This window comes from Macrobrachium rosenbergii, chromosome 52 (genome assembly GCF_040412425.1).
Source record: "Macrobrachium rosenbergii isolate ZJJX-2024 chromosome 52, ASM4041242v1, whole genome shotgun sequence".
Taxonomy (NCBI): domain Eukaryota; kingdom Metazoa; phylum Arthropoda; class Malacostraca; order Decapoda; family Palaemonidae; genus Macrobrachium; species Macrobrachium rosenbergii.
Genome location: NC_089792.1, coordinates 22,976,175 through 23,003,127, shown reverse-complemented (window position 1 = coordinate 23,003,127; position 26,953 = coordinate 22,976,175). Strand labels below are relative to the sequence as shown.

Below are 26,953 nucleotides of genomic sequence, written 5' to 3'. Positions count from 1 at the left end.
GTTTTTACATATGGGAAAGTAATCCCATATGTAAAGGTCTAATTGTTCCTAATCAACCTTGGTTTTAGAATCTCTTCTGTAGTTAGGATGATTCCAGTCTTGAAAGCATGGGTTTCTTCGGATCTCTGTACCTTTCTGACTTCCTCAAGAGTGGGGAGTTGCATTATTCAGCAGGTGCTTTCATAGGATGAAGACGTAGGCCACAGCCATGAGATGATGAACCAGTGGCCCTACAGGAGATGATGTCATGTCTGAGGGACAACTTCGGCCATCCTTGCCTGATCGAGACCATTCCTATCATTGTGTCTGAGGGGCAGTTTCAGCCTCCCTCGCCTGACTGAGACCATTCCCAACATACAAGGGATGTCCCCTGTCCCCATTCTCGAGACTGGGACCGCTTCCCTCACAGCAGCTTTTTTCACAGCCACGTTATATGACTGTTCTTTGGGACGTGTACAGTGTTGTCTCCTTTCCACAGATCATCTGTAGCCTTCATCTACCTTCAGTTCTTTGGTCTTCAGATCGGCTTGAATGTATTCTATGCCTCCCTCTTTGGCCATGTCTCTCGATGACTCAGTTGTAACGTCGACTGGAATCATTCGAAGGTTTTGTAACGTGTTTGAGACTTATCAGTACTGTCCATTTATGGGGGTACACAGGGAACCAAGAGTGTGCCAGGTAGAAGCGTCAGAGCTAGGGTCGATCCTCTTTTTCGAGTCACGCTCAGAATGATACATTCTGGAATCTGTTTTAGCCACTGGCCATCGTACAACCAAGTTTTGCAATAGATTCGAGAGGTGTCAATGATTTCTTTGGTCCCTTTGGAAGGCATCCCTTTCAAAAGGAAGCAAGGGTAAGAAATAGGAGTAAGATGCTAAGACTGCTTTCCTCCCCACATTTGGCCACCGGTAGGGAGTGCAATTAGACTTGAGGATCATTTTCAGTGACTGAAATCTGGGTAGTAGATGTCCTTTGGTAGGATATCAACTTCCCTTTGAGTTCCTACCACTCTTCATTAACCATCCGGTCCATGTCCACAAATGTGTTCTGGCTTGTTGATGTTTCCTCTGCGGGGAAGTTAAAGGTTATACTGTATGAATATGTTGTGGAATTTGTACAATCCAGTTCCCAGTTTCTACAATCATCCCTCTCTTGTAGAGAAGGTGCCCAGTAATTAGAAATGAGTCATAGATTATTTCTTCCCTGGCCAGTTTCAACAGCCTTGGTTCAAGACAGAAACAACATGCTCAGTACTTGCAACCACTAAGGAGTCAGACTTGATTCCTTTGTTGAGTCTGAAGGAAGAGTATTTCTGAATACTTTAACCATCAACCTTTCAGCAAGTTCCTCTGCTTCATTTCCGGGGAGACTTCGTACCTCTTCAGAGAAGATGGCTCCATGCCTGTATCTGTTGTATGCTTCAACCTCTCCCCAAGTTTTTCATTTGACTCTTCACCTTGACTTCGACTAGGACGTGCATGCAGGATACTTCTCCTGATGTTTAAGCATCTCTAGGACAGGGCAGACTTCTCGGATTTTTTCTCAGCCTGAGAGTTGCATGTTCCAGAGAAGTCCGATCTCTCACCCAAGCAAGAATAAGCATCTGTAAGGCTAATAGATGTGGCAGGAAGGTTGTCCTTGTCTCAGCAGGGACAACCAGCTCAGCAGTTGCAAGCCCTAATGGGTCAGCTGTCGTCACTGCAGAGGCTGGTTCTTCATAGGCAGTTTCTCCTCCTCCTCCTTTCACGTAGTGAGATTGAAGGGGTCCTGGTCTTCAACAAAGGTCTCCCCATTCCTTACCTTCCTCTGTCAAGAGAAGTGAGACAGGACTTAGCCCATTGGTTGGATGACAAGTATCTCATTGGAATGTCATTATACTAATCCTAGCCTATCCTAACCCAACCTATACTTCAGTGTCCTGGAACTTCGTGCCTCATAGTATCATAACGCAGGTAGTCACCTGCACTTCAAAAGGGCTAAGTTGGGTTGGGTGCTTGACCCAACCTAGCCTAGCCTAAACTAAACCTAGCCTAACCAGACCTAATCTGCATCTCAATAACCTGAATCTTCCTAGCTCTTCAAGCCTCAGGATCTGAGGATAGGCATTACATGGTAGTGTAAAGGAACGGTACCATGGTAGTTCCATAGTCAACAAGAGGTGGGGATGTCCTTTCATCTCAGTTGACAATGCAGGTTCACGGGTTTGCAGTAGCACACATAGGACAGCAGTCAACCAGACACATCCCAGGGAAGATGGATGTATGACAGACAAGTTCGGTCACTAGGGTCAGTGTTAGTGACAATTGGCCCTGACACCTTGACATTCCAAAAGGATTATTCGATTTAGGAAGATGGTCGGGTCAGTCCTTCAGTCTCAACACACTGAAGCTGTTACTACTCGGCTCTGTCTTTCCGGACTGTGGGCATTTCATGACCATACCAGTGACCTGTCTTGCTGTTGGTGTCTAGGAGAGCGTCTTTCACAGCCATGGTTATCAACATTGGGGCTAGTCAGTACTTGGATAGGTGACCTCCTGGGAACTCCAGATGCTGTTGGCATCTAGGAGATGTCTTTCGAATCCATGATTGAAGTCTTGAGCTTACGACTTTCCATCGTTCTGCCTGATTCACTGGGTGATCAACAGGGTATGAGCATTCCATTTCTCAGGACCCTAAAGGCTACCAAGTATCTGAAGGCCTTTTGCGTTACCACTTAAGGACTTCACCTGCAGACAAGGTGCCTACAACTTAGTTGTTATTAATTCTGGCTCAGCTAAGAAGTGGTGTCTAAGAGCTCCATTTCTTTTGACTTTATGTAATGATCAAATGGACGCACTCCACAGCTGGCGTGGTGGACAACAACACATTCCAGGTAAGATTTCATAAAGTCAGGGGCATTGGTCTGCCCCAAGCTTAGAATGTGGTCACAACAGACCACATTCGCTTCCTTTTTACCTATGGTTCATTGCCCATAGATCCTTGGACTCTTTTTCCTTGGGGTCTGTGGTTGCTGCTCAACAGTCATGCAGCTCACCCAGCTCTTGAGGACAGGTGGCATCTCGCCTAAGGTGTACAGCTGCAAAAGAGGGGATGTGTGTGGAACTGGCCTCCTACCTTCTCTTTGATACCCTTCCAAGGGACAGTTAGCAAACTGTCACATGCTGCATGGGCATGCTTGTAGGTGTTCTAGATAACTGAGTATCCTGTCTATAATCTAGCAAGGGGAGAGAGGGACTGACAATAAACAGACCCATTGGTATCTTCAGCTTTATTGTCCCGACAATATGGGTTCATCAAAGCCTATCATTCGAATCAATGATGTTACATTCCATTTATTCGAAAGGCCCAGAAGTCAGGCAGTTGAACATCACACATGTTCAACAGATCATGACTAGGAAAGAGCCCCCAAGTGAGGCGAACTACCAGCAAGTTCAGAGATTTGCTCAGATTCCTCCCAAGAGCCCTCAGGTGAGGCAAACTACCAGTTAGTTCAGAGATTTGCTCAGGATCCTCCCACCAAGAAGGTAAGTCTTCCCTATGTGAAGACTGAAGGTTTGTATGCGCGTAGGAACAAATGACAAATTTTTAAGTAATTTGTATTTTCCCTACCATACAAATCTGAGGTCTTTACATAAATGGCCCATCTCTAGCCACCCCTCATTCTGCTTCCTGGGCCAAAAGGTAAAGTGAATGTGTACCAACTGGATGGCTGGAGATTCCTTACCTACCATCAGTAGCCAACTACCAATATCCACCTACTTTTTAGTTAAATGCCCAGCTCCAGCTTGCACTGAAAGTAAATCCCTTACGTAAAGACCTCAGGTTTGTATGTTAGGAAAAATACAAATTACTTAAAAATTTGTCATTTTCTACTCCCTGGTATGCACAGTTATATTAAAATTTGAGGAGCTAATTAACATTCACACACTTTTCAGGATTTGGAGGTGGTAGAGGAGGCACAAGACAAAGAGACACAGGATCCACAGGTTGGAAACGGAAGTGTGGTGCCTGTGGTGAAGAGGGTCATGATCGTCGTAATTGTCCTGAAGGTGGATCATAATGTTGCAGTTACATGATCTTTCGTGATGGATCAGTTTATGTATTTACATGAAATTTCTTTAACTAGATTTTTAAGGAATACTTTTAGAACATCTACATATCAATTTAGGAATGAACAAACATCCTAATTGTAAATATAAATTTTGAGTTAGAAAATTGCATTTTATGCATGATGTTAAGCAAGACTGTGCCTTACACATATTTAGTACCGTGAAATGTTTGTATATATGTAATGTGAAATTGTAATAAAATCATTTATTCTACTTATTCATGATATAATTTTTTCTGCATATGAAAGTGATTTTTATCTCTAAACCTCTGTAAATTTCACTTTGACATTGTATGTAATTTCATGTGACATTCTCAAAACTGTAAATATATTTTATTAACTTTTTATATTGTACTTATTTGATGAAAAAGCTTCTACAATAAACAAATTAATTTTTTTGTGTAAATTTTATTTGAGCTATTTTTCAACAGTGATTCCTAGAATAAACAAGTTAAAATTAATTTATTTCCCTAAGAATATCTGCAGGTTAAGTTCAAAGCATAGGGTATTAAAGCAATTTGCTCCACATAAGCAGTTAAGAGCCTCATCAACTTTGTACTATGTGCTGGAAGATTGTTACACTGCTCAACATTTTTCCCAAAGTTGCTATCTAAGCATCAATTTGATAAGTCTCTTACTCCAAAGGAATTCAGAACGCATAGCTGTCACCATTCAAGATTGTACCTTTTAATAGTAGTCAGCTTGAATTACTCCTTGGATAAGCTATCCCAGAAATCAGTGGTCACCTTGACTGACCTCACACAACTGATCTTTCTCAAAATAGAACTCGAGTGTAATTTTTGGAGATGTTTTAATTCTTGAACCACAGAAGCAGATTATGTTGCAACAATGTACCACAAGCATGCAGAATATGGAAATAAGCAAAAATGTAAATTACACAATGCTATAGTTCTATCTACTGCTCTGGGAAGTTTGGCCGAGACAATGAAAGCCCTGTAAATAAAAAGGCAAATACAAGTTTTTAATTGATTTTCTTTAATTTCTTTGTTTCAATAAGAATGAAAACCATCTACTTATAGCACAGGATGCTGAAACTTGTCAACAAAGTACAGTAATCTCTTCTATAGCCATATCAAGAGAGCCAAGGCTCTGCCAGATAATGGTTATTTCTTGATATGGCAAACAAAACACTTCAGACATATAACAACAACTTCGTAACCTTCCTCCCTAACCTTGTCAATACTGCATGTAACGGTTAACACTAAATATGCTTATACATAACTGTAAACACTAAAATTTTAATATGCTTATAAACAGCAACTATTGCACTTTAAACTGAAAGCTTGATGAAGAGCCAATTTTTCATCTTTTCCTGTGTTTGTAACAAGATATACCATAAATACACTTGCAAAAAAAAAGCACCCTTTTTCTCTCCCATACACAATAAGATAGGTGTACTGTATATACAGTACATTATGTTATTGTTTACTGTTTTAGCAATATTGTAATGTACTGTATAGGAAAAACATGCAAAAAAAAAAATTAATACATTAAAAACAAAAAAAGCAAACCTCTGTTTCTCACAAAAAAAAAAAAATTAAAAATACATTAAAAACAAAAAAAGCAAACCTAAAAAAGCAAACCTCTGTTTCTCACTTGTACACAACACACAATACAGTAGGCATGCTGTATGTACAGTATACTACTATATAATGGGTTTATTTTCTTATTCTACTAAAACACAATAACCATATTAAAAAATACATTATGCAAAAAAAAAAAAGCTCTCTCTCTCTCTTACCCAATATGCAAAAAAAAAAGCTCTCTCTCTCTCTTACCCAACACATAATACTGTAGGTGTATTGTATTTACAGTACACTACCATATATCACATGTCTCTGTTTTTCTTGTCTGCTGATTGATTGATTATGAAAACTAAATATATTAAAAAATACAACACTAAAATTTAAAATAAAACTCTTCTCTCTCACTTACCTGTGTGCACTGATGAAACTGCTAATAACAGCATAACTTAAAAACTTGTGAGGAGGTTTACATTTACAAAGTCCTCCTCCTCCTCCTCCTCCTCCTCCTCCTCCTTTCCTCCCCTCCTCCAGCACCAGTATGTTTTAGTGGTCTTGTACATCTTGTACTCCCTGTGACTTGGGAGACATTAAGCAGCGAACTGATTGGAAGAGAGGTAGAGGTGCCTGGAGAGTCATGGCTTTTGAAACTTGGCATTGCCATGTCATTCTTTGCTGAACGGACTTTGCACATTAATAATAGTGTCGATGTGCTTGCCTGCATTTCTGAGTTGAGTGACCATGTTACTGAAGTGGGTGGTGATGGGCTTGGGATCTGAAGAGGCTTGAAGATGCAGAGGGTGTTCTGACAAAAGAAACGACTGTTCTGCTTCTTCACCATCTGTCTCATTTCTCGAACTTCTTAAAAATTCTCCAACACCCTGGGGAAGTTGCCCTGGCCAATGTTGGGATTCTCCACTGTATCGATGAATGTGTCAAAGACCATCCAAATGTTTATAAAAAGGCAATGGTTGTGAAACAGCCTTGTCATTGTCTTCTTCAGGGGCTCCCTCCTCCGTCTCACCAGCAGCAGCTAACTCTGTTGGATAACAGTTGGAAGCCAGGGTTGCCACTTGTCATCATCCAGCCACTCCTGTACATCATCTGTTGGAATGTCATCGCCTCCCTTCATTGAGCTGAGCATGTAAGTCATCGACTTACAACTCATGGAAGTCCATCATGCCGTCTTCTCCCTTCAGTATGCTGTTCCAAGCATGCTCCAGGGTCTGCACAGGATGTCCTTCCAAGCATCTGTGTAGTTATAGATGGCAGAATTAATTAAGTAACCTCGAAGATTCTCCTGTGTCTGTTTCCCCCAGGCATCAAAGTCTTGCTTCTTCTCCCTACTCATCCTTGAACACCATCACCTCCTCAAGGAATTTCCTCCAAGTATAGGTGTTTCACTGCAACAATACCACTGTGATCCACTGGTTGAATGAGTGTAGTCATATAAAGAGGCAAAATCATGACCCTAGTACAACCTTCGTCAACCAACTGGGTTGTGATTACACATTCGCATGGTCAAAAAGCAAAGCCGTCACAAGATGTTTAGCAATGCCAAGGTCCTGTTCCTGATGACAAACAACCTCCTTACAAAAGTGATTATGGAACCAATTGGAAATGCTCTTGGATATGAACCAAGCCCTTGCAGCATGATACCAAATCATTGGGAGATTATCTATCAATCCACACAGGCACATGTGATTGCTTGGCATGTCCAACTAATACTGGTTTTCAACAATGGCTACCAGAAGCATCTGCATATAAAGCATAAACGTGTTGCTTTGAAAGCTTTTGACTGGGTAAAGTCTTCTCATCAGCCAAGGTGTTAGTGGGTAAAGAGCAAACAGAATAGACCAGATTTGTCAGCATTGTAAATTTGATGCAAAACAAAGCCTTTTTTCATCAAGTTTTGCAATGTCTGCCAAAGTTCCTCTATTCCTCCTTGGAAGCATCCAAAGCTTTGCCAATAGTCTTGTTAAAAATCCCATGGCGAATCTTGAACCAAAATGGCCAACCTTCAGGTCTGTTTAAAGTCAGTATGTAACCTCATGCATGCCTGTGAACTTTGTAGCTGCAACCTTCAACTCAGCACTGCACACTTGCACCAGCTGCCCGTTGCTGACAAAACAGATCAAGGTCGACTGTTCAATCTCCAGCCCTGGCTTCTCAATGTCTTCTTCCCCAAGTCCATCATGTACTTCTTCAGCTTGTCCTTGGCATTCATGATATCCTGAAAGGTTGACTGGGCTATGCTATACTTCCCCATTATATGCCCCATGGACCATCCTGCCTTGATTCTCCTGTCAACTTTAAGCTTCTTCTGAAGGGTCAGCACCTTCCTCAACCTCTTAGGATGAAGTAGGACCATACAGAGAATACACAGCACCACACAGAACTAACAGCATCTGCAATGGTACAGGCACCACAATAAAAGCAACAGAATGAGGGGAAGCATCACACCACACTTTTGTCAAACCACCCGTTTTGTGGATGATTAGAGAGAGCTGACGAAGATCTGGACAAACGAGAGGAACACGTTTTGCTATAAAGTGCACTGATACTCCTTGAGTGTAGCAATAAGAGATGGAAATTTTTATGATGTTACCATGATGCATACTCAAGCAGCCATTTGAAGCAAAAAAACCACCGTGTAATGACACAGCTGTTTCCGCTAATAGCAAGGAGTGCTTACCCACCCATGTACCTTCTACTATATGCTGCTGAACTGATAACATATCCATATCAGCCAATTAAATGTGATAAAGTGACACATGATGATGTGTCAATTGTTGTCATGCTGTTAAGCCAATAACAATCATGAAAGCTCTCCAGAAGTCCCATCCCATACAGCCTTCTCACCTCAACCCTTGCCCTGGAAACTCCTTCCGCAGCCTTCCACCTACCCAATAACCCTTTCTCTTGACTGCGTTTGCCTCTACGCAGCATTATTAACACTTCCACATAGCAGTGCCTCCCCCAAACTGTTTTCCTGGTCTCTTATCCCCCATAACCCTTTCTCAGCCTGTTTATGCCTGTAAGCAGTATTATCAACATTTCTTTCTGCCCAGGCAGCATTGCCAACCATCAGAGCAGTTTTTTTTTATCACAGTATATGCATGTATTGTGGTGCTAGGGGCCCTCCACAATGTCAAGTGACATAAGGTGAATGGAGATAATCGAGGGATTACTGTAGTCAGTTGGTGGGAAGTAGATGTGCTGTCGACCATCCACTCTTCTAGTATCTACAAACATCTTTATCTTTGGCCATTATCGACGGCAAATATTTCCGCTATGATTAACACTTGCGACTGCTTGAAACTTTTTTCTGTATTTCTGTCTATGACTGACTGTTCTATTTTAATTTTAATTTAGACTGCTATTTTGAATGAACAATGATTGTCCTGTAAGTAAATGTGGTTGAACAGGAAAGTATGCAAGGCGAGGGGTGTTTGGATGCATATAATTTCTCTGTCTGTAGGTCCTCAAAGCAATGGATTAAATATTGGCCTAAGTGGAAGAAGGCCAAAAAGCATTCACCTATGTCCTAGGAAAGCAGCTTTCTCTCCTTTCTCCTTCTTTGCCTATGACCCATGCTGCTTATTGGGTGTCCAGTGCATTCTCCCCAGACTTCTTCCCAGTCAGTAGGGAGAATGCTTAGGATGGAGGCATATTGCTCCTGATGGAACAGGTACTAATGCAATGATCTCTCTTACATGGTCTCTCACCACACACCTTTACCCCCCTACCTGGCAACTTCCATATTTCCATCAGAGTCCGTGGAGTACCTGAAGGGTATGAGGCATTCCTGGGGACCTGTCATCCTCTGCCTTTCTCAAGCACTTGGGGGGAGGGCTTAGGGCTAATAGCAGTGTTCTAATGCCTTGTAGCTTGACACTATTTTAAGTCAACCAGCCTTAGATTGCTGATTTTGGCCCAACTGAGTACCAGTAAGCACAAAATACACGGTTTCCTGTAATTGCACCTTTAAATTCTTTTCCTAAGTTTCATTTATCTTGCTTCCTTCACCTTGTTGTCCGACTTCTCAAGCTCCCTCTTTTCACTGTCTTCAATTTTGAGAAAGGATCCCATTTCTTGGATTGGGATTCATTTTCAAGGTCAACTGTTGGGCTGTTGGTGTCTTGTCAACCTCAGTAGTTGTTCAGACCTCAGAGACATTAATATGCTAGTCGCATTATCAAGTGCAGAACTATTCTCTGGAACTGACCTATATATTCCAGGGAAGGGGTTAGGTTAGTTCTGGGGAATAAAACTCTCAGAATTCTGTTCGTCCACTGGCAATATTGTAAATCGATTGGGGATAACTGCATTCTTGTACAGTAAACCCCCCTTATTCGCATTCTCATGATCGGCGGACTCACCGATTCACGGGATTTTCTGTGGAACGTATCTATAAATTACTCGCAGAAAATTCAGCAATTCGCGGACTTTTTCGTTGGGAAATATTCACTAATTAGTGTATTTTGATGTTATTTTCATGACTAAATACATTTTTATGATAAAAAAATTATTTACTATCAAATATTATTAAGATTGACAATAATAATAAATAATAATAATACTGTAAGATTAAATATGTAACTCAAAGAGAGAGAGAAACTGGTTTCTCCCCTCCATTCAGGACGGACCCCAACCTCATTAAAGCGAAGACAGATGCTCAGAATCGATACTACTGAAATATTAAAATTATATTACAGTACTATTGAAATTATATTAAAATGATATATATATTAAAATATATAAGTGTTTCAGGGTGATAGTACCGTATAAGCATTTTTTAGAGGGTACATTTTATAAAATAATGATTTATGGCACACACTAATACTTTGCATATCAAGTTTAATAATATTAAATAACATTAAAGATAAAAATAATTCTCTCTCTCTCTCTTATTCAGATTGGAGAATTTTTCCGACGTAAAATGTACGCATGTTTCTTTTGTATGATAAATAAATGATTTACCTAATAAGTACTAATTTTCATATATTAAGATTAATAAGATTAAATAATATTTTCCAACATTTGTGTTGTAAATTTTTTAACATTTTAAACAAACAAATAGTGATTCCCAGTCTTTTTTATCCTTGGCTTGAGAATGAAGGGGAGGGTAAATGTCAATTTACTTGGCACTTTAACATATTGGTCAGAGGGGAAGGAGTGTTGCCCTCAGAAGCTCAAAGATTTTAATCTTTTGATATCGTAAGCCATTATTCTCCTCTCTCTCTCTCTCTCTCTCTCTCTCTCTCTCAGGAAAAGATACTGTTTGTGTGTGTGTGTTCATAGTGTTTTAAAAATGTGTAGTAAAGGTATTACATCTTTGGAAGACAAAAGACAAACAAATTTTTTTGTTGTCAGAAAGATTAGAGATAAACTCACTTTCTCTCTTTTTCTTTCTTTCTTTCTCTCTTTTGCTCCAGCCAGCCTTGTTGAATATAAGTCAAAGTGGTAATTCTCTTTCTCTCTGCTTTTAGTGGAGCGGGTAACTACAAAAAAATAAGGGAAAAGTGCAAATGGTGATACAAGCATGAAACTTAGCTCAACTATTCTTCTTGTCCCTTGATCTCCTTATCAACCTCCGGCCACACAAAATTTTGCCATTTTCCAAGATGGCCGACAGGTTTTCAAAATGGCATCCTGTGGATATTTGAATATTGGTATTTAATTAATTAATCACATACAAATCCCTAAGTCACTCCCAGTTTATATTAAAATACTGAAAACAAGCCTTTATATATGTAGATACATCATTTCTCAGCATAGAAATATCCAAGATGGCTGTCACTATATCAAAACTGTCTGCCAAAATGCCAAAAATTGGTACTTAAGCTCATATATGAGGCTAAAGGTTGGGTAATACATGGATCTGGGGTAACTTCAGGCTGCTCAGTTCATTTTTGTAGATGAGAAATCAATTAATCCCCAGTTAATTAATTTTCATCCTCATTTTGAAAAAAAAAAAAAAAGGGTAATAAGCCTAATGTAAAAGTGTAATAGTGTAGTGTCAGTGTACTACCAGGGCACACTGATTGACACTATAGCTGTGAACCTCCACATGGGGTTCAGTGCTAGCTAATAGCAAAGATTTGTTATTAGTTTCCCAAATGCTGTTTAGCTAGCCCACTTCAAAGTTAAACAGCTGCACCTGAATTGACAGGATGTGCCAGGAGCCGGGAAGAGCCGAATCCAAGGAAGATGGGGCTTTAATCTTCTAGATGGTGTACAGATCACACCGGAATTAAATAACATTGGATGAATGATCAGGCTAGGGGTAGGATTATGACATATCTGAGCCTAGTTGTATCCCATATCTGAAAATGCATACAGTATATGTTATATAGGTGGTAAAAGAATAAACCCTCGGCCTATAGAACAAAAGAAATGGCAGGACAATCTTGGAAGTCAACATCTTTCCTGAAGGGAGATAGTACGACTAAATGCAAGCTTTGTTGCTTGTGCCAAGAGGACACACGCAAAAGACTAGTTGATGCATCTGGTGCTGGCTATGTTACCCTTGCTACAAACATTCCTGAATTCTATAAGTCAAATGCAATGCCTATACCATTTCATCCTAAAAGGCTTGATGAATGTGATGGAATTCTGCAGACCTTTGAAAATAACAAAGCAACATATCATGAATCATGTATGCTGAAGTTCAAAACAACAAAACTAGAAAGGAAAAGGAAGTCATTGTGTAAGACAAAAGATGATGATGCCCCATCAGCAAAATTCACACATAGTAGCCAAAAGACAGATGAAGAAGATGCAAAATAATCTAAGACTGAGAAAGAAGGAATATGCTTTATTTGTGACCAACCAGCACCAATCAAAGATATACGATTGGCCAAGACATTGCCTTACATGAAAAGGCGCAACGATGTGCCACCAACCTACTAGATGAGAAACTTCTGGCCAAGCTTAGTGTTGGACCATATGTATCACCCATCTTGTCTGACAGGTGTGTACAACAGGGAAAGGGCCTGACTAAATTCCCAGAAAATTGGAGAGGATTATGTGCAGTACAGACAAGAGGCACGTGCCCATACTTTTGCTGAGCTTGAGATGTACATAAGAGACAAGCAGTTGACTAAAGATGGGTGCTGCTATTTTACAATGGTAGAACTTCATGATTTGTACAAACAACGACTGGAACAGCTAAATGTTGATGCTTCCTTTGTGCACCCAACACGGTTAAAAGAACAGATACTTGCCCGCATCCCAGAACTGGAGTTGTACAAACAAAGACTGGAACAGCTAAATGTTGTTGCTTCCTTTGTGCACCCAACATGGTTGAAAGAACAGATACTTGCCCGCATCCCAGAACTGGAAGACTTTGAAAAGGGTAGAGAAATTTGGTTTGCCTACAAAAGGAAAATGGGAGAAGCCCTAGCCACAGCATGTGACTACAATGATGCACTAATCATGGCCAAATCAGCTAAGATACTGATTTGTCATTGGTTGGTGGCACATAGCAACCTCCTATTGGTTGGAGAAAGCTTTTCTCAAGTCCTTTCTCAGCACTATTGCAGCCTAAAGAAGGGAAGATGGTTTGCCTAATAGCATTGCTACTTGTGCTCTACTCTACATACATGCTGCTTGAAGTTCCTCTGATTGCTAAAAATTTAGGATTGTAAGTGCAAAAGACCTCCTTCAATACTGGTTAAACTCCTGAATTTCTAGATCTGCCATGATCGCACCACAGACCTATGCTGAGGCATCTAAAGGACTGGATCCTTCTTCCCATGAGAGCTTAAACTAACATTGAATCTGATAAGAGACCACCTGTTGACCCATGTTCGGGTAACAGGAAAGAAGCCAAGCCTGATTCTTGCCAGGTCAAAGAGCTTTCCCAAAATCATATGACCCTGATGAGAAGACCTCTGCTGCCCTTAAAAAAAGATTCCTATAGAGACTATAAACCTCTTAGAAGCGATCAAAGACAAAAAGTGCTGCAAACAAAGGCAAAACTTTCTCCGCAAGAAAACCATGAACAGTGAAAATATCTTTAACTCCAAAATCAAAAACCTGCACAAGGACTACTCTTTCCCCTATTATGCTACCTCCAGATTTGGAAAGTCACCCCTAGATGTTGAAGTAATTCTCTTTCTCCAATATATGGTGGCAAGAAAGAAAAAATCTTAAAAGACACCCCTTTCACTGAACTGTATTAAAGCCTTGAATATACACAAGACAAACCTAATGAAATATATCCCAAATGAAGGTTCTATTTTCACAAAATCATACGTTAACCTCTCCTTAAAAAGCAATTAATCTCTTCAAAAAAGAAATTGTGCCCACTTATACACTGGTTCTATATCAGACACCCGATTCATCAATCAATAGAAGCACAAGCAATTGCAGGAGAATAGGTCTTAACTACCAAAAATATGCCACAGAATGGGGCAAAGACTACAATGCTCGATGTGGAAGTGCAGCAGTTGACTCCACTGAATTAATTCCTGATACGCTTCCACCAAGGGATAAAAACTCTTTACTCACGGCCGACAAAATCACTTGCTCTGGCTCAAAAGGAAGACACTGATTCTGTTGGAAACCTGTTGGCTCAACAAAATGTTCTAAATTCTGATCAGGAAAATCTCACGATAACAAGAAAGTTCCTAAACCCCACGGGAATCGGGAAAACGAAACAGCTACTGTTAACTGATAGCGACTCCAGCAACTAGATAAGGAGTCAAAGTCACCTGATACAGATTGCTGAGACTCCTAACAGCAACCACCTGCCTACAGAAATGGAAGCTGAAACGATAGTGCTTTGCCAAGATTCTCTATAGGCAGGCAATAGTCGAGCAGGCAACAGGCGCTCAAGTGAATGGCGTGTTGGCGAAAGGTGCACAGGCAATGGGAGCAGAATCGAGACGCACAAGCGATAGGCACACAAGCGTTTTGAGTGTAACTGATAAGTGTGCAAACAAAAGGTGCACAGGTGATACCAGATCAGGCCATAGGTGTGCAAGCAATAAGTGTACAGGCAAGTGATAGGTGGGCCAGCAAAAGGTGTGTGAGAGTGCAGCATTGCAACAAAATGCAAACAATCGCACTATGCGCAGGCTACTGGTGCATTAAAACTGAGGCGCACCATCGCCCTAACCGACAAAAGCCATGATACACAGAAAGCCTAAGATAGTCCAGGCTTCTCACTAGAAACTAAGTGATGCCTATACTAATAACCTTAAACTGCGAAAGATCCTGAGTTACAGGGGACTGAAGTGAAACTCCTCAAAGAAAAAGTAACTTTCCTTGATGAGGCAGCTTTAGTTGATGCTTACTACTCGGCAGAAGCAGCTAAACTTTACTTAAATACTACCTGAAAGAGCTGAAGCATCACTCCTACCAAACCAATCCAACAGGAGAAAAATGAGGGAAAAATGATATTTTAATGATAAAATAAGGTTTGTTCATACTTACCTGGCAGATATATATATAGCTGTATTTCTCAAATCCGACAGAATTTCAAAACTCGCGGAACACGCAGTGTGGCCAGGTGGTTAGTACTCATTCCCGTCCAGCTCAACCCAGACCCTGGACACAATGTGTGCCCAGGGACTGAAGGACCACTGGTCTCTGAACCAGTAAAGGCGACCACCTACCTGACTGGTCTCAGTGGGAGGAAGTGGGTTTGTTTCCTCTACCACGCCCAGGTTTCCTGGCGCAGAGCCAGGTTTCGCCTCTGTATGGCTCGACTTTCCTCTCTTGCGTCTCTATTAAGGCCGTGGAAAGAACTCCACGGCTCTCATAGGGTTGTACGTCGGAGAGGAGACGACGTAGGGAAAGTAGCAAGGGATTGGGCTGGTTGGACCAGCACGTATTGTTGGGGTTGAGCCTTGGAGGTGGAGGGCTGGGCCACCGCCGAGACCGGGACAGCCTGGATGACCGACTGGTGATGATGTCTTTTGTGATGCCTGAAACGTTTACCAGACTTGATCTGGGAGTTGCCAGATTCTGGGGTTTTCCGTTTGTAGTCGGAGATACCCCAACGAGAGCGAAGGCTCTGATTGGCTCTGGTAGCCTCGCTCAGAACACTGGCTACTTCGCCATCTGGAAGAGATTCGCCTCTGGACAGAACTCTCATGAGCTTGTTAGTCTAAGACGAATGGTGGCATCAGCAAAAATGAATCTCCGCACTCCAACTTCTGCCACCATAAATCACATACAGGTCTGACTTCAAACCCCGCTAACAGGGACGTAGCCAGAACTGAAGAAGGGCTCCTCTGCGCAGGAGACGGCGGTCGCTTCTGTCAAGCAGAGGGAGTTCAAGGACCGGCCCAACCGAGACCGAGCCTGAAACTCCGCCTTCAGCAAAGCTTCCGGGAGCTTGGGAAGCTGTTAACTAAATTGTGAAGACGCACAGTCAGCGTCCAATTTACCCACAGTAAAAGTGGACGGGTTCTTCCAGGAATCCCTCACCCCCTGGGAATACCAGGATGTGAGCCTGTCTCTGAAGCGAGGCAAGGGTTTGCCATCAAAAGCAAGCCTCTGAGCCACGAACCAGAGCGACTTTGTTAAGGTGAGGAGGGGCAACTTATCACCCAATGAAAACACGGTGTAGTTGCCCTTGGAAAGGAGCTTCACTTGGTATTCTCTGCTCACACTGCAAGAGTGCGCAGGAGAGCAGACTGCGCCTGGTCCCTCGGAAAGATCACTGTCTCCCTAGGGACCTTGTCTGAGCGTACCCAGGCTTCCTCCGTCAGCCTAACGAAGCCTGGGTAAGGGGGCAGGAGATCAGGAGGGAAGAACTCCAATTCCTCCAGACGTCTCGTGCCAAGACCCTCAATAGTCAGGGTGTCTTCGTGCCGAATGGCACGAAGAGCAAAACGCCACGGGTTCCCTACATCGAAGGGAGGGAGGTCAGCCGTATCTGGGATCTCATACTGTGGATCGGCCCCGCCGGAGCGAGCCATATCCGCCAGTAGAGTCTCGTGGATGTGAAGCTTTTCCGTGATCTTGGAAAGCTTCCCCTCAACCTCCGCCGAGAATCTCTCGAGCAACGAGCAGCAAACGCTCAGGGTCAGCAGGCTGGCGAGGGAGGGCTTGCTCTTGGCGCCTCTCTTACTTCCGCCTCCTTTGCCCGAGAGGTTCCTCCGGTTGTTTGCTCTCGGAGGCCACAGGTACAGCAACCTTAGCCTCTCGACGGGGAAGGGAGAGGCTTTGCGGGAAGACGGTGACTCTAGCTCTTCTCGCTCATCAAGTTCAGCTTCAACTTCTGGGGACAGCAGATGGAGCCCTGTCCCTCAAGAAGGAAGACTTACAAACCTGCAAAGGAAGAAGCAGAGGATGATGGGGAATCAAAAAGGGCGACCCGCCCCCGCAACCTCACTTACCTCTCTACCTACCCCTTGGTCCGGCCCGTATTCATCGGCCCAGGTCCAAGTCTAAGGCGGCGACGCTCAAACTCCGCAGGCCAGGGGTCTTTTAAAAGGTCAGCGCCCCAGATCTGCTGGATGATAGGGGTGGCCAACTCCGCCGGAACAGCAGCAGCAACCCGGCTGCCGGGGTAGAGCAGGTCTCTTAGGCTCGCGTCGAGGACGTAAGGTTTCCCCGACGGCACGGTCCTTCCGAACCCAGCCACCCAGGCACGGAGAGACTCAAGGGCCTCTTTCTTAGAGGACTCGTCAGCCTGAAAGAGAGCAGGAAATCAGGACTAACATACTGTTAAACACTGAATATGACCCAAATCATGCTCTAAAGTACAGCATTAAGCTAAATTTTAAATGAAATTAAAGTTAATTTCATTTAAAAGTTAGTTTAATACATTACCCTTAAAAATAAATAAATAGTTGACGTAAAAATAGAGTGCAGTATCGTGAATGGGTATTTGCCACACACTAGCGCTTTTACAGTAGTCACGTATGTATACTAATGTTACCCCTAATTCTTGGGATGTTATTTTCTTTTTCACTCTCAGTCAAGTAAAAGATGTTTTCTTTCCATCACAGAAGTCATGTCGTTATAATTCAATAAAATGAAAACGTGTAATGTATGTAAAGGGTACAGGTATATTCAATCAATTTAAAATTATGTAAAGACATACAGAGAAATAATAAGGTGCAAAAATATGTGAGCTAACAGTGAGAGAGAGGGAGAGAGAGAGATACATATGCACATTAAAAATATTGTAATATTTGTATCATTTATGTATAAAAATAAAGATAATAAAATTTTTCATACAGATTTTACACTTAAAAGTATGAAAACTTACAAATTACTTCAAAAATTAAACATATATACTTCTGCAAGGGTATCACATCTAAAAGTATGCAACTTTGCAAATGGGTATCACATCTTGTAAAGTACAAAAGTAAACTTTACCGTAAAATGCTTTTGTATTATTTATGTACAAAAATAAAAATACGAATGTTTCATACTGATGTTTATATTTAAATGCATGAGAACTTATAAATTACTACAAAAATTAAACATAAATATTTCTCCAGGGTTATCACATCTAACTCGTTTCTTACAAAGTCCTTTACCCCGAGCACGTGGCTTTTGTTGCAGAGCCTGCAGCATTGCAGGTCCTACTTGTGTTGTGTATCTTTTGTTTGGCCCCACCTCACTAGAAGAGGGTGAGGAAGGTCCTAGCCCTGCAGAAAAAGCTTTGTTACAAGAATTAAGTGGGGTGGTCTACACGCTATATAATGGATGAGTACATCATTGCATGGTCAGCCTTGCTTATCAATACTTCCCAGGACAAACTGAAGAAGTACATGACTGACCTCAAGAAGAAGGTGTCCAAGGAGTCTGAGCCAAAAGGTCATAGCTAAAGCCCATCACGAGGACACTGAGCAGTCAACCTTGAAGGGGTTTTATCAGCAAAGGGCTGCTGGTATAAACATATGCTATCCTGAGTTGAAGGCTGCAACTACGAAGTTTGCAGGCTTGCATAAGGCTGTGGACCTTAAGGTGTTTGAAGGTTGGTTGTTTTGGTTCAAGATTCGGCATGGGAATTTTAACAAGAAGACTCATGGCGAAGCTTTGTATGCTTATAAAGAGGGAATAGAGGAATTTTGCCATTTGCTGCAAGCATTGATGAGAAAAGAAGGCCTTGTTTTAGGGCATATCCACCCACTAACAACATGGGTAATAAGAAGGAAAAGAATTTGCTTGCTCGAAAGCTTTCTGAGTAACTTGTGTCTGCTTTGTTTTGTGCAAATGCTACTGGTGGGCACTGTTGCAAGCCTGTGGTACTATGGCATGTAAAGCAACCATATGCCCTGGGTGGGTTGATGGATAGGCTCCCAGTGATTTAGTATCATTCGGCAAAGTCTTGGTTCACCTCCAAGACTGTAACCAGTTAGTTCCATTATCATTTTTGTAATTGTAAGGAGGTTGTTCATCATCAGACATAGGACCTTGGCATTGCTAGACATCAGGTGTAGGCTTTTGTCTCATGGATGATGAACTTGATGGTCTAATGCAACCTAGTTGGTTAGTAATGAAGGTCGTAAGTATTAGGGTCATGTATTTTCTTCCTAATACGACTGCACTCGTAAGGTAATGGACTAAAGTACAGTATTAATTCTGCAACAAAACAGCTGCACTGGAGGAGATGATGCTAGGATCTGATGATAAGGCAGAGAAGGAGCACAGCTTGAATACCAGGGAACAGACATTGGAGAATCTTGTAAGGTACTGTATTTGCTGAAGTCTCCCATCTACAACTTCACAAATGCTTGGAGGGATATCACTGTAGAGACCCTCAACCATATCTGGAACCATATGCTTTATGGAGAAGGGAGCATGATGGACTTCCATGTGTTCAAGTCGATGTCTTCCATGCCCACCTCATGGTGGGAGGTGATGATGTTCCTGAAGATGGTGTATGGGAGTGGCTGGATGATGGCAGTGGTGACCCTGATTTCCAGTTTCTCTCCAACAGCAAGACTGCGGCTGCAGTTGCTGGTGGCGACAAGGAAGTGCCTGAAGATGATGATGAAACAATGAGCACCCCCCATACAAGCACGTGCATGTTTATCGAGAGCATGGAGAACCCCACCGCCGACCATAATGAATGCCCTAGGGCCTTGGACTTGGCTTCAGAAGTCTAAGGAATTCAGCCTCACAAAAATGTTGGTAACACTGCATATGCTCAAACAGACTGAGAACAATAACTGGGGTATGATTACATTGAAGCCTAAGTATAGTAATACAGTAAATACACTCCATTACTTTTTCATTTACGTTTTATGCTACAGTATTCTCATATTTTTACTCTTATTTTCTCATTTTTTATTTTTTCATTTGCAATCGTGTACGTAGGGTGCGTATGCACTCACTTATTACATGGTGTTGGTGAACTTGCTACAGCCTTTCTGGTTTTGCCGTTGCCTATATTTGAAATTTGTCTTTCAAATATGTTACATTGATTATAGATGAAATATCAACAGTGACAAAAATATTCTCATGTACTTGTATGGTATGTATGATAATCACTCTTAGAGTCAGCTAAACTTGTAATGAAATACGGTAAAGTAAATCAGGCAAAGCAAAAACAATGGCATGGATGTACGCACTCGTTCGATGCAATGTGAATTTCCTATAGTTTGTTTAGTTTTGTGTTTTTATGTTTATGATACATTAATTCATATTTCATTTAAGGATATGTACAGTTCTGAGATACAGTACAGAGAGAGAGAGAGAGAGAGAGAGAGAGAGAGAGAGAGAGAGAGAGAACAACTGAGGTATACCAAAAAAACTGGCAAATAACATCTAGAATGAAGTAAACAAATAAACTGGGAAACAAGTGTTTTGCAATTTCGTGGGATTTTACTGTAACATTAAGTATTAGTACAGTATATCTTTGTATACCCATTTTACATTTATGTACACAAAAATAATAATTCCAGCAATACATTAGTTTTTTTATCAACTAAAAAATTATTCTCTTAATTCTTTCGCTAGTAGGATCAATGGCTGGACAATCAGTTTTGTTTATACATATTATGATGATGATATAACAAGATAATAATACAGTATAAATGGATTCTGTAAGTAAAATAACATTTCATTACTATTACCTTTGTCTTAAATACAGTTGTAACAGCCTATTTGATACTGTGAGTGTAACACCTAGGCTAGGTCAATAGTTCATACACACATTTTCTATCTTGTGTATGGTGGTAAAATATGGTAACAACTGATAGGAAAGTTGCTGTATAACAGTACATTAATGTTCATGAAACCATGGTAGGTTGTGGGTAAACACAGTCAGGCTACCTGCCTACTGAACTGTGCCATTTACGAGAGAGAAAACAAAGGGCTTGCATTTTTTCAAAGTGTATTTATGCAGTATATTTTGGTACAAATAAGGGGAATAAAGGTAGATAATTGCCTTTTGCATAGAGTTTTCCGTTTATGATCTGTATTGTTTATAAGCATACTGAGTGTTTACATTTACAGTATATGATATTGACAATGTTAGGTGAGGAAGGGTACGGAGCTGCCCTTGAACACCCCTAGATTTTTTTTAATCTCCATTATCCATATTTCAGCATTATCCAACAGGTCCTTGGCTCTATTAATCTGAATAATTGAAGGATTGCTGCTATTTATTTATTTATTTTAAAGATCATGTTTGGGCAAAACAGAAGAAAAGTTTTTTCTTGTGTACTATGTACTGTACTGTATTTTAACGACTGTTTGATCAAAATAGAAATAACTGGTTTGCTTGTTCTTATTTGTGTATATACAGTATGTTCCCCATATTCACAGGGGTTAGGGACCACAACCCTCGGCAAAAAGCGAAATCTGCAATAAGTTGTTATCCCTCTCTAAAATTGCTTATATCCTCCTATTTTAATACAGTAAGCCCTCCTCCCCCTTATTCAGGGGGGATGCATTCCAGACTCCCACCCCATGTATAGTTTAAAATCCGTGAATACTTAGAACCCCCCCCCTCTCAAAATGCTCATAACTGCCTGTCTTGAAAGTTCAAATACCAAATGTATAATTAAAGTATCATCTTACATCAAATACACCTTAAATTATTATCCTATTACTGTATTATTAAAATATCATTTCAAAGTCATCTTGAACACTAGTACCCTTAAAAATATATACATACGTACTTCTAACCCTTCCAGCCAAATCAGAAGGAGAGAGAGTTACCACTTTGTTAAATTCAGCCAGCCTTGTACTGGCAGGGCAAGAGAGAGAGATAGAGAGCATTTATCTCTTTAATATCCAGGAATGTTAATCCATTTCTCTGTGCGACTGACAACAAAAAAAATTTATGTTTGTTTTTGTCTTACAAAGATGTACCTTTACGTTTTTAAAACAATATGAACTAAGTATCTATTTATCTAGCTATCTATTTATTTCTCACATTCTACCCTTTGGCAGAGAGAGAGAGAGAGAGAGAGAGAGAGAGAGAGAGAGAGAGAGAGAGAGAGAGAGAGAGAGAGAGAGAGAGAGAGAGAGAGAGAGAGATTTTTTAGTATACATATTCTTTGTAGTGGTTCGCGGTTCGCAACACTGACCAGCCAACCCTTGCTGTCAGGTTACTTGACATATTTGACAGGTTCACCCTCCCCATGAGCTCCAAGACTAAGGAAAAAAGAGTGGCGGTGAAATTTGTTTGTTTAAATTTTTTCACGTACTTACTATAGAAATGCATAAGTGCTGTAATTACAGTATATTATTATTATTATATTATTAATATTATTATTATCAGTATTGAACATTAGTACTTATTATTAGGTAAATCATTTATTTATTATACAAAACAAATAAACATACCATAAAAATTCTCTCAAAGAGAGAGAGTGAGAGAGAGAACTGAAATAGGAAGGGAGAAAGAGAGAGATAAACATTACAGTAATACCCTGAACTTTGCGCAATTGAAAGGTTGCAATTGAATTCACAGACACAAATTTTTCATTGGAACCTAATTAATGGTCATACACGAGTTTTTCACAGACGCGAACATTTGCGAACACTGAGAAAAAAAAAAGTTAAATATACCTTAGTTTTACCAGACCACTGAGCGATTAACAGCTCTCCTAGGGCTGGCCCGAAGGATTAGACTTATTTTACTTGGCTAAGAACCAATAAGTACCAATTGGTTACTTAGCAATTTCACTCTCTTAAGGACAACCCTTATCTCTCTCTGTCGTTCATAGTTAGCGCTCACACATTTTTACAACTTACTAATTCTACGTACATCTTTACCTGTACAGTAGATAGTTTAAATTGATCTAATTTGACCTGTATCGTCTACGAAGTGTAAATGCGCTAGTTTGCAAATAGTTCTAAAACACAGAGACATAATAACTAAGAGTTGTATTAGTCAAAATATAAAACAATGTTTGTTCATGAAAAAGCATTTCAGAACAAAGAGAAAGAGACGCAGAATAAAGAAGTTATTAAAAGGAGGTTGAGACGACTTCTAAAAATAGATCGATTGGAAAGGGAGAGAGAGAGAGAAATTCTCTTCCAACTCTCAATTTTTGTCAACCATTTATTTCTATTTTATAAGGGTAATGTATTAAGCTAACTTTTAAATGAAATTACAGTAACTTTAATTTCATTTCAAAGTTAACTTAATAATTTGGCAGCATGATTAGGGTCATATTTAGTGTTTAAACTTTAGAAATAAGCATTTATTAGCATTTTTAGAGACCATGCCAAACTTGCGCGAAAATTCAACTTAATAATTTGGCAGCATGATTAGGGTCATATTTAGTGTTTAAACTTTAGAAATAAGCATTTATTAGCATTTTTAGAGACCATGCCAAACTTGCGCGAAAATTCACCGTGCATGAGGGGTTCTGGAACCTAACCTCGCGTAAGTTCGGAGTATGACTGTACATATTATTTCATCTTATTACATATTATGTAATCTTACGGTATTATTATTTAATCTTATTAATCTTAATAATGTCTGAAAATTAGCAAATAATTTTATCATAAAAAAATGTATTTAGTCATGAAAATAACATCAAAATACACTAATTTTATTAGTTAATATTTCTCGACGAAGAAGTCCATGAATTGCCAAATTTTTAGCGAATAATTTATAAATGTGTTCCACAGACAATCATGCGAATCGTGGGAACGTGAATACGTGGGGTTTACTGTAGTTCAACTCCAAGTATACCTTAAACTATCATCCTAAAATAGGCATAGCCATTTTCTCTCATGCAGTTTTAGTTTTAGCTTCGTATTTTTGTTTTTATGATCCAGTAATTCATAGAGAGAGAGAGAGAGAGAGAGAGAGAGAGAGAGAGAGAGAGAGAGAGAGAGAGAGAGAGAGAGAGAGAGAGAGAGATATATACCTTAGTTAACCAGACCACTGAGCTGATTAACAGCTCTCCTAGGGCTGGCCCGAAGGATTAGACTTATTTTACGTGGCTAAGAACCAACTGGTTACCTAGCAATGGGACCTACAACTTATTGTGGAATCCGAACCACATTATAGCAAGAAATGAATTTCTATCACCAGAAATAAATTCCTCTAATTCTTAATTGGCTGGCCGGAGACTCGAACTCTGGCCTAGCAGAGTGCTAGCCGAGAACTCTACCAACTCGTCCAATGAGGAACTTAGAGAGAGAGAGAGAATTGAACAAAAAACAACTCATACACTAGTGACAGTACGTACACAAAGCATAAGAGCTACAAGCTTTGTGATTGGCTACTTCCAACCCTTTCAGTAAATCAGTATTGAGAAAAGCTAGTACCCTGCTGTGTGATTGGCTCCTTCCAACCCCTCCAGTTAATACCGTCTTGTCAAGTAGAAGAGAGAGAACTGATGTTATGTATATGGTGGTAAAAACAATTTCAAATGTCGGGACAATCAGTGTTTTTAATACATATTACGATGGTAATAGCTCAATTATCAATATAATAATACAGTATAAATGGCTTCTGTGAATGAAATACATTTTAATGATATTTTGGAGAGAGAGAGAGAGAGAGAGAGAGAGAGAGAGAGAGAGAGAGAGAGAGAGAGAGAGAGAGAGAGAGAGAGAGAGAGAGAGAGAGAGAGAGAGAGAGAGAGATTGAACTGAGGTATGGAGAGGGGGATACCAATAGGAATTGTTTGGTCGGGGGTCGGCTTCAAAGACACCACAGGGAATGGAAGTCTTCTCCTTGGGGACACAGCATTGTTCTCAACAGGCTGGGGTGAAAAAGGTCTCATCCCCCCACCCCCCTTTAAAGGGATTCTTTCAAGAACCAGACCCCTCTCTAGAAGATTACGTGCTGAAGGCCCATTAAAAGGAAAGGCGCCATAGAGAAACATGCGTATATTCGCCACCAAGCATGTCTCTTCAATGTTCCCAAAAAGGATTCCTCTGAATGAAGAGTGATCCTCGACCTATCAACACTGAACATGTACACTGTCTGAAAGAAGTTTCGGATGACTACCGTTGCCCAAGTACGTTCAGTCATTTCAAAATGGACTTGGACAATTTCTGTAGACCTGAAAGACGCATACTGGCACATCCCTATTGCCGCTCCCTTCTGCCCCTTCCTAGGGTTCTGGATGGGGAAAGATACGTACAGGTTCAAAGTCATGCCTTTTGGGCTAAACATTGCCCCAGGAATTTTTACAAAACTAGCAACGGTAGTTGTCCAGGAACTCGGGAAAGAAGGAATATGGCTAATATCTTACCTACTGTACATGACTGGTTAATCTGGGGGTCCACAAGAAAAGTGCTTGAAAAACCTAAGAGCAGTGATCAACAGACTCCAGTCAAAAGGTTTTGTAATAAATTGGAAAAAATCCCACCTCACGCCCAGCAGACGCTTCAGTGGCTGGGACTGCGTTGGGATACTATTTAGGGCCTCTTGTCTCTCCCCACCAAAACTCAGAACAGAATAAGGAAAACCTCGAAAGGTTCCTGGCACAGCCCCGAGTTTCCAGGCAGCAATTAAAATGCATGATGGGTCTGCTGCAGTTTGCATCAGTAATAGATCCAATGCTCAAGATTGCAACTGAAAAACGTGAACAAATTTTGGCTATTGCACGCAAGAAAAAAAGATGCAAGGCTGATCTCACCAAAAGAATCAGAGAGTTGGGGAGATACTTCAGCCTTTGACCTGGAAGGAATCTCTGCCGAAACAGGCCACCCTGACTCCTCCATCTGTAAGAGTGACGATACACATAGATGCCTCATTGACGGGTTGGGGAGGACACTGGAAGAATCGTCAGGTGGCAGGGAGGTGGTCAGCTACTCTGAGGAAGTGTCATATCAATTTCCTGGAACTGTCTTTTTGTCTCTCAAAAAACTCAAACCTCCACAAGACATACTCTGGCAGTTCTAGACAACACAACTGCAATGTCCTGTATCAAGAGATCAGGATCACGCTCACCTCCTCTCAATATGGTAATGCTAGCCATCCTTCGGATGGCACAAGTAAAGAAGTGGCACCTGTCTGCAATTCACCTCACAGGGTCTCCAACGTAATAGACTCTCTATCAAGGAAAACGACAGCCTCAACAGAGTGGATGTTTGACAACCACTCTTTTCAGACAATAGCCAACATGCTTCCACAACCGGAAGTGGACCTGTTCGCCACATACGAGAATCACAAACTCCCAGTATATGTGTCACCGAACTTGGACAATCAAGCAATAGCAAGAGGTGCCTTCCTACAAGACTGGAATAAGTGGATTTTTTTCCTCCACTGTCCCAGATTTTGAAGGTTTTGAGCAAACTCCTAACCTTCAAAGGAACAGCTTACTTAATAGCCCAAATTGGCCAAACAGGCATTGGTTCCTATCTCTTCAACAACGGGCGAAAAGATCAATTCCACTATCATCCGCTGTTCTATCACAGAAGGTAGGATGGAAAATTGTTTATGCATCCTCCTTTCTGAGCCAAGAACTTCACCTATGAATTTTTAAATATTATCTACGTAAAAACTCCTCACCCAACATTGCTAGGTACCTTGTACAAAAGTTATGGACATCATCTATCCGGCAATACCAGTCCATATGAGGATATGGTTAGATTATATCCATACTGAGAGCCCAGTCGAGATTTCTATAGAAACTTTTAAATTTTCTGATATACCTTTTTGAAGATAAATGTCTTGCGGTTACAAAAATCATGGCATACAAGGCAGCATTAACGGAACCCTTGCTTTATGGATTTGGGATTGACTCCAGCATAGAAGCTGTTGCTTCCCTTCTGGGGTCTTTTGATCTACAAAGACCCACTCCCAAAAGACCTTCCAATTGCTTGGTCCCTGAACATGGTACTTAGACTTCTATCTACTCAATTCAGCAGACCCTATACAACCACAACTCACATGCTACAA

The 26,953-nt window shown here is 40.8% G+C and overlaps 2 protein-coding genes and 1 long non-coding RNA gene across 3 annotated transcripts in view; 1 reads left to right on the top strand and 2 right to left on the bottom strand.

The window, feature by feature from the left end:
• Top3alpha (topoisomerase 3-alpha) overlaps window positions 1–5,398 on the top strand; it is a 91,408-nt gene extending 86,010 nt beyond the window's left edge. The window contains exon 17 of the mRNA XM_067095973.1: window positions 3,936–5,398. Coding sequence (XP_066952074.1) covers window positions 3,936–4,060 — 125 coding nt within the window. The 3' untranslated portion in view covers window positions 4,061–5,398. The remainder of the gene's footprint in view (window positions 1–3,935) is intronic.
• LOC136833753 (uncharacterized) overlaps window positions 1–26,953 on the bottom strand; it is a 104,787-nt gene that overhangs the window by 6,003 nt on the left and 71,831 nt on the right. The window lies entirely within an intron of this gene.
• The window catches only part of LOC136833827 (DNA topoisomerase 3-alpha-like), a 43,034-nt gene continuing 38,964 nt past the window's right edge, over window positions 22,884–26,953 (bottom strand). The window contains exon 5 of the mRNA XM_067096126.1: window positions 22,884–22,937. Coding sequence (XP_066952227.1) covers window positions 22,884–22,937 — 54 coding nt within the window. The remainder of the gene's footprint in view (window positions 22,938–26,953) is intronic.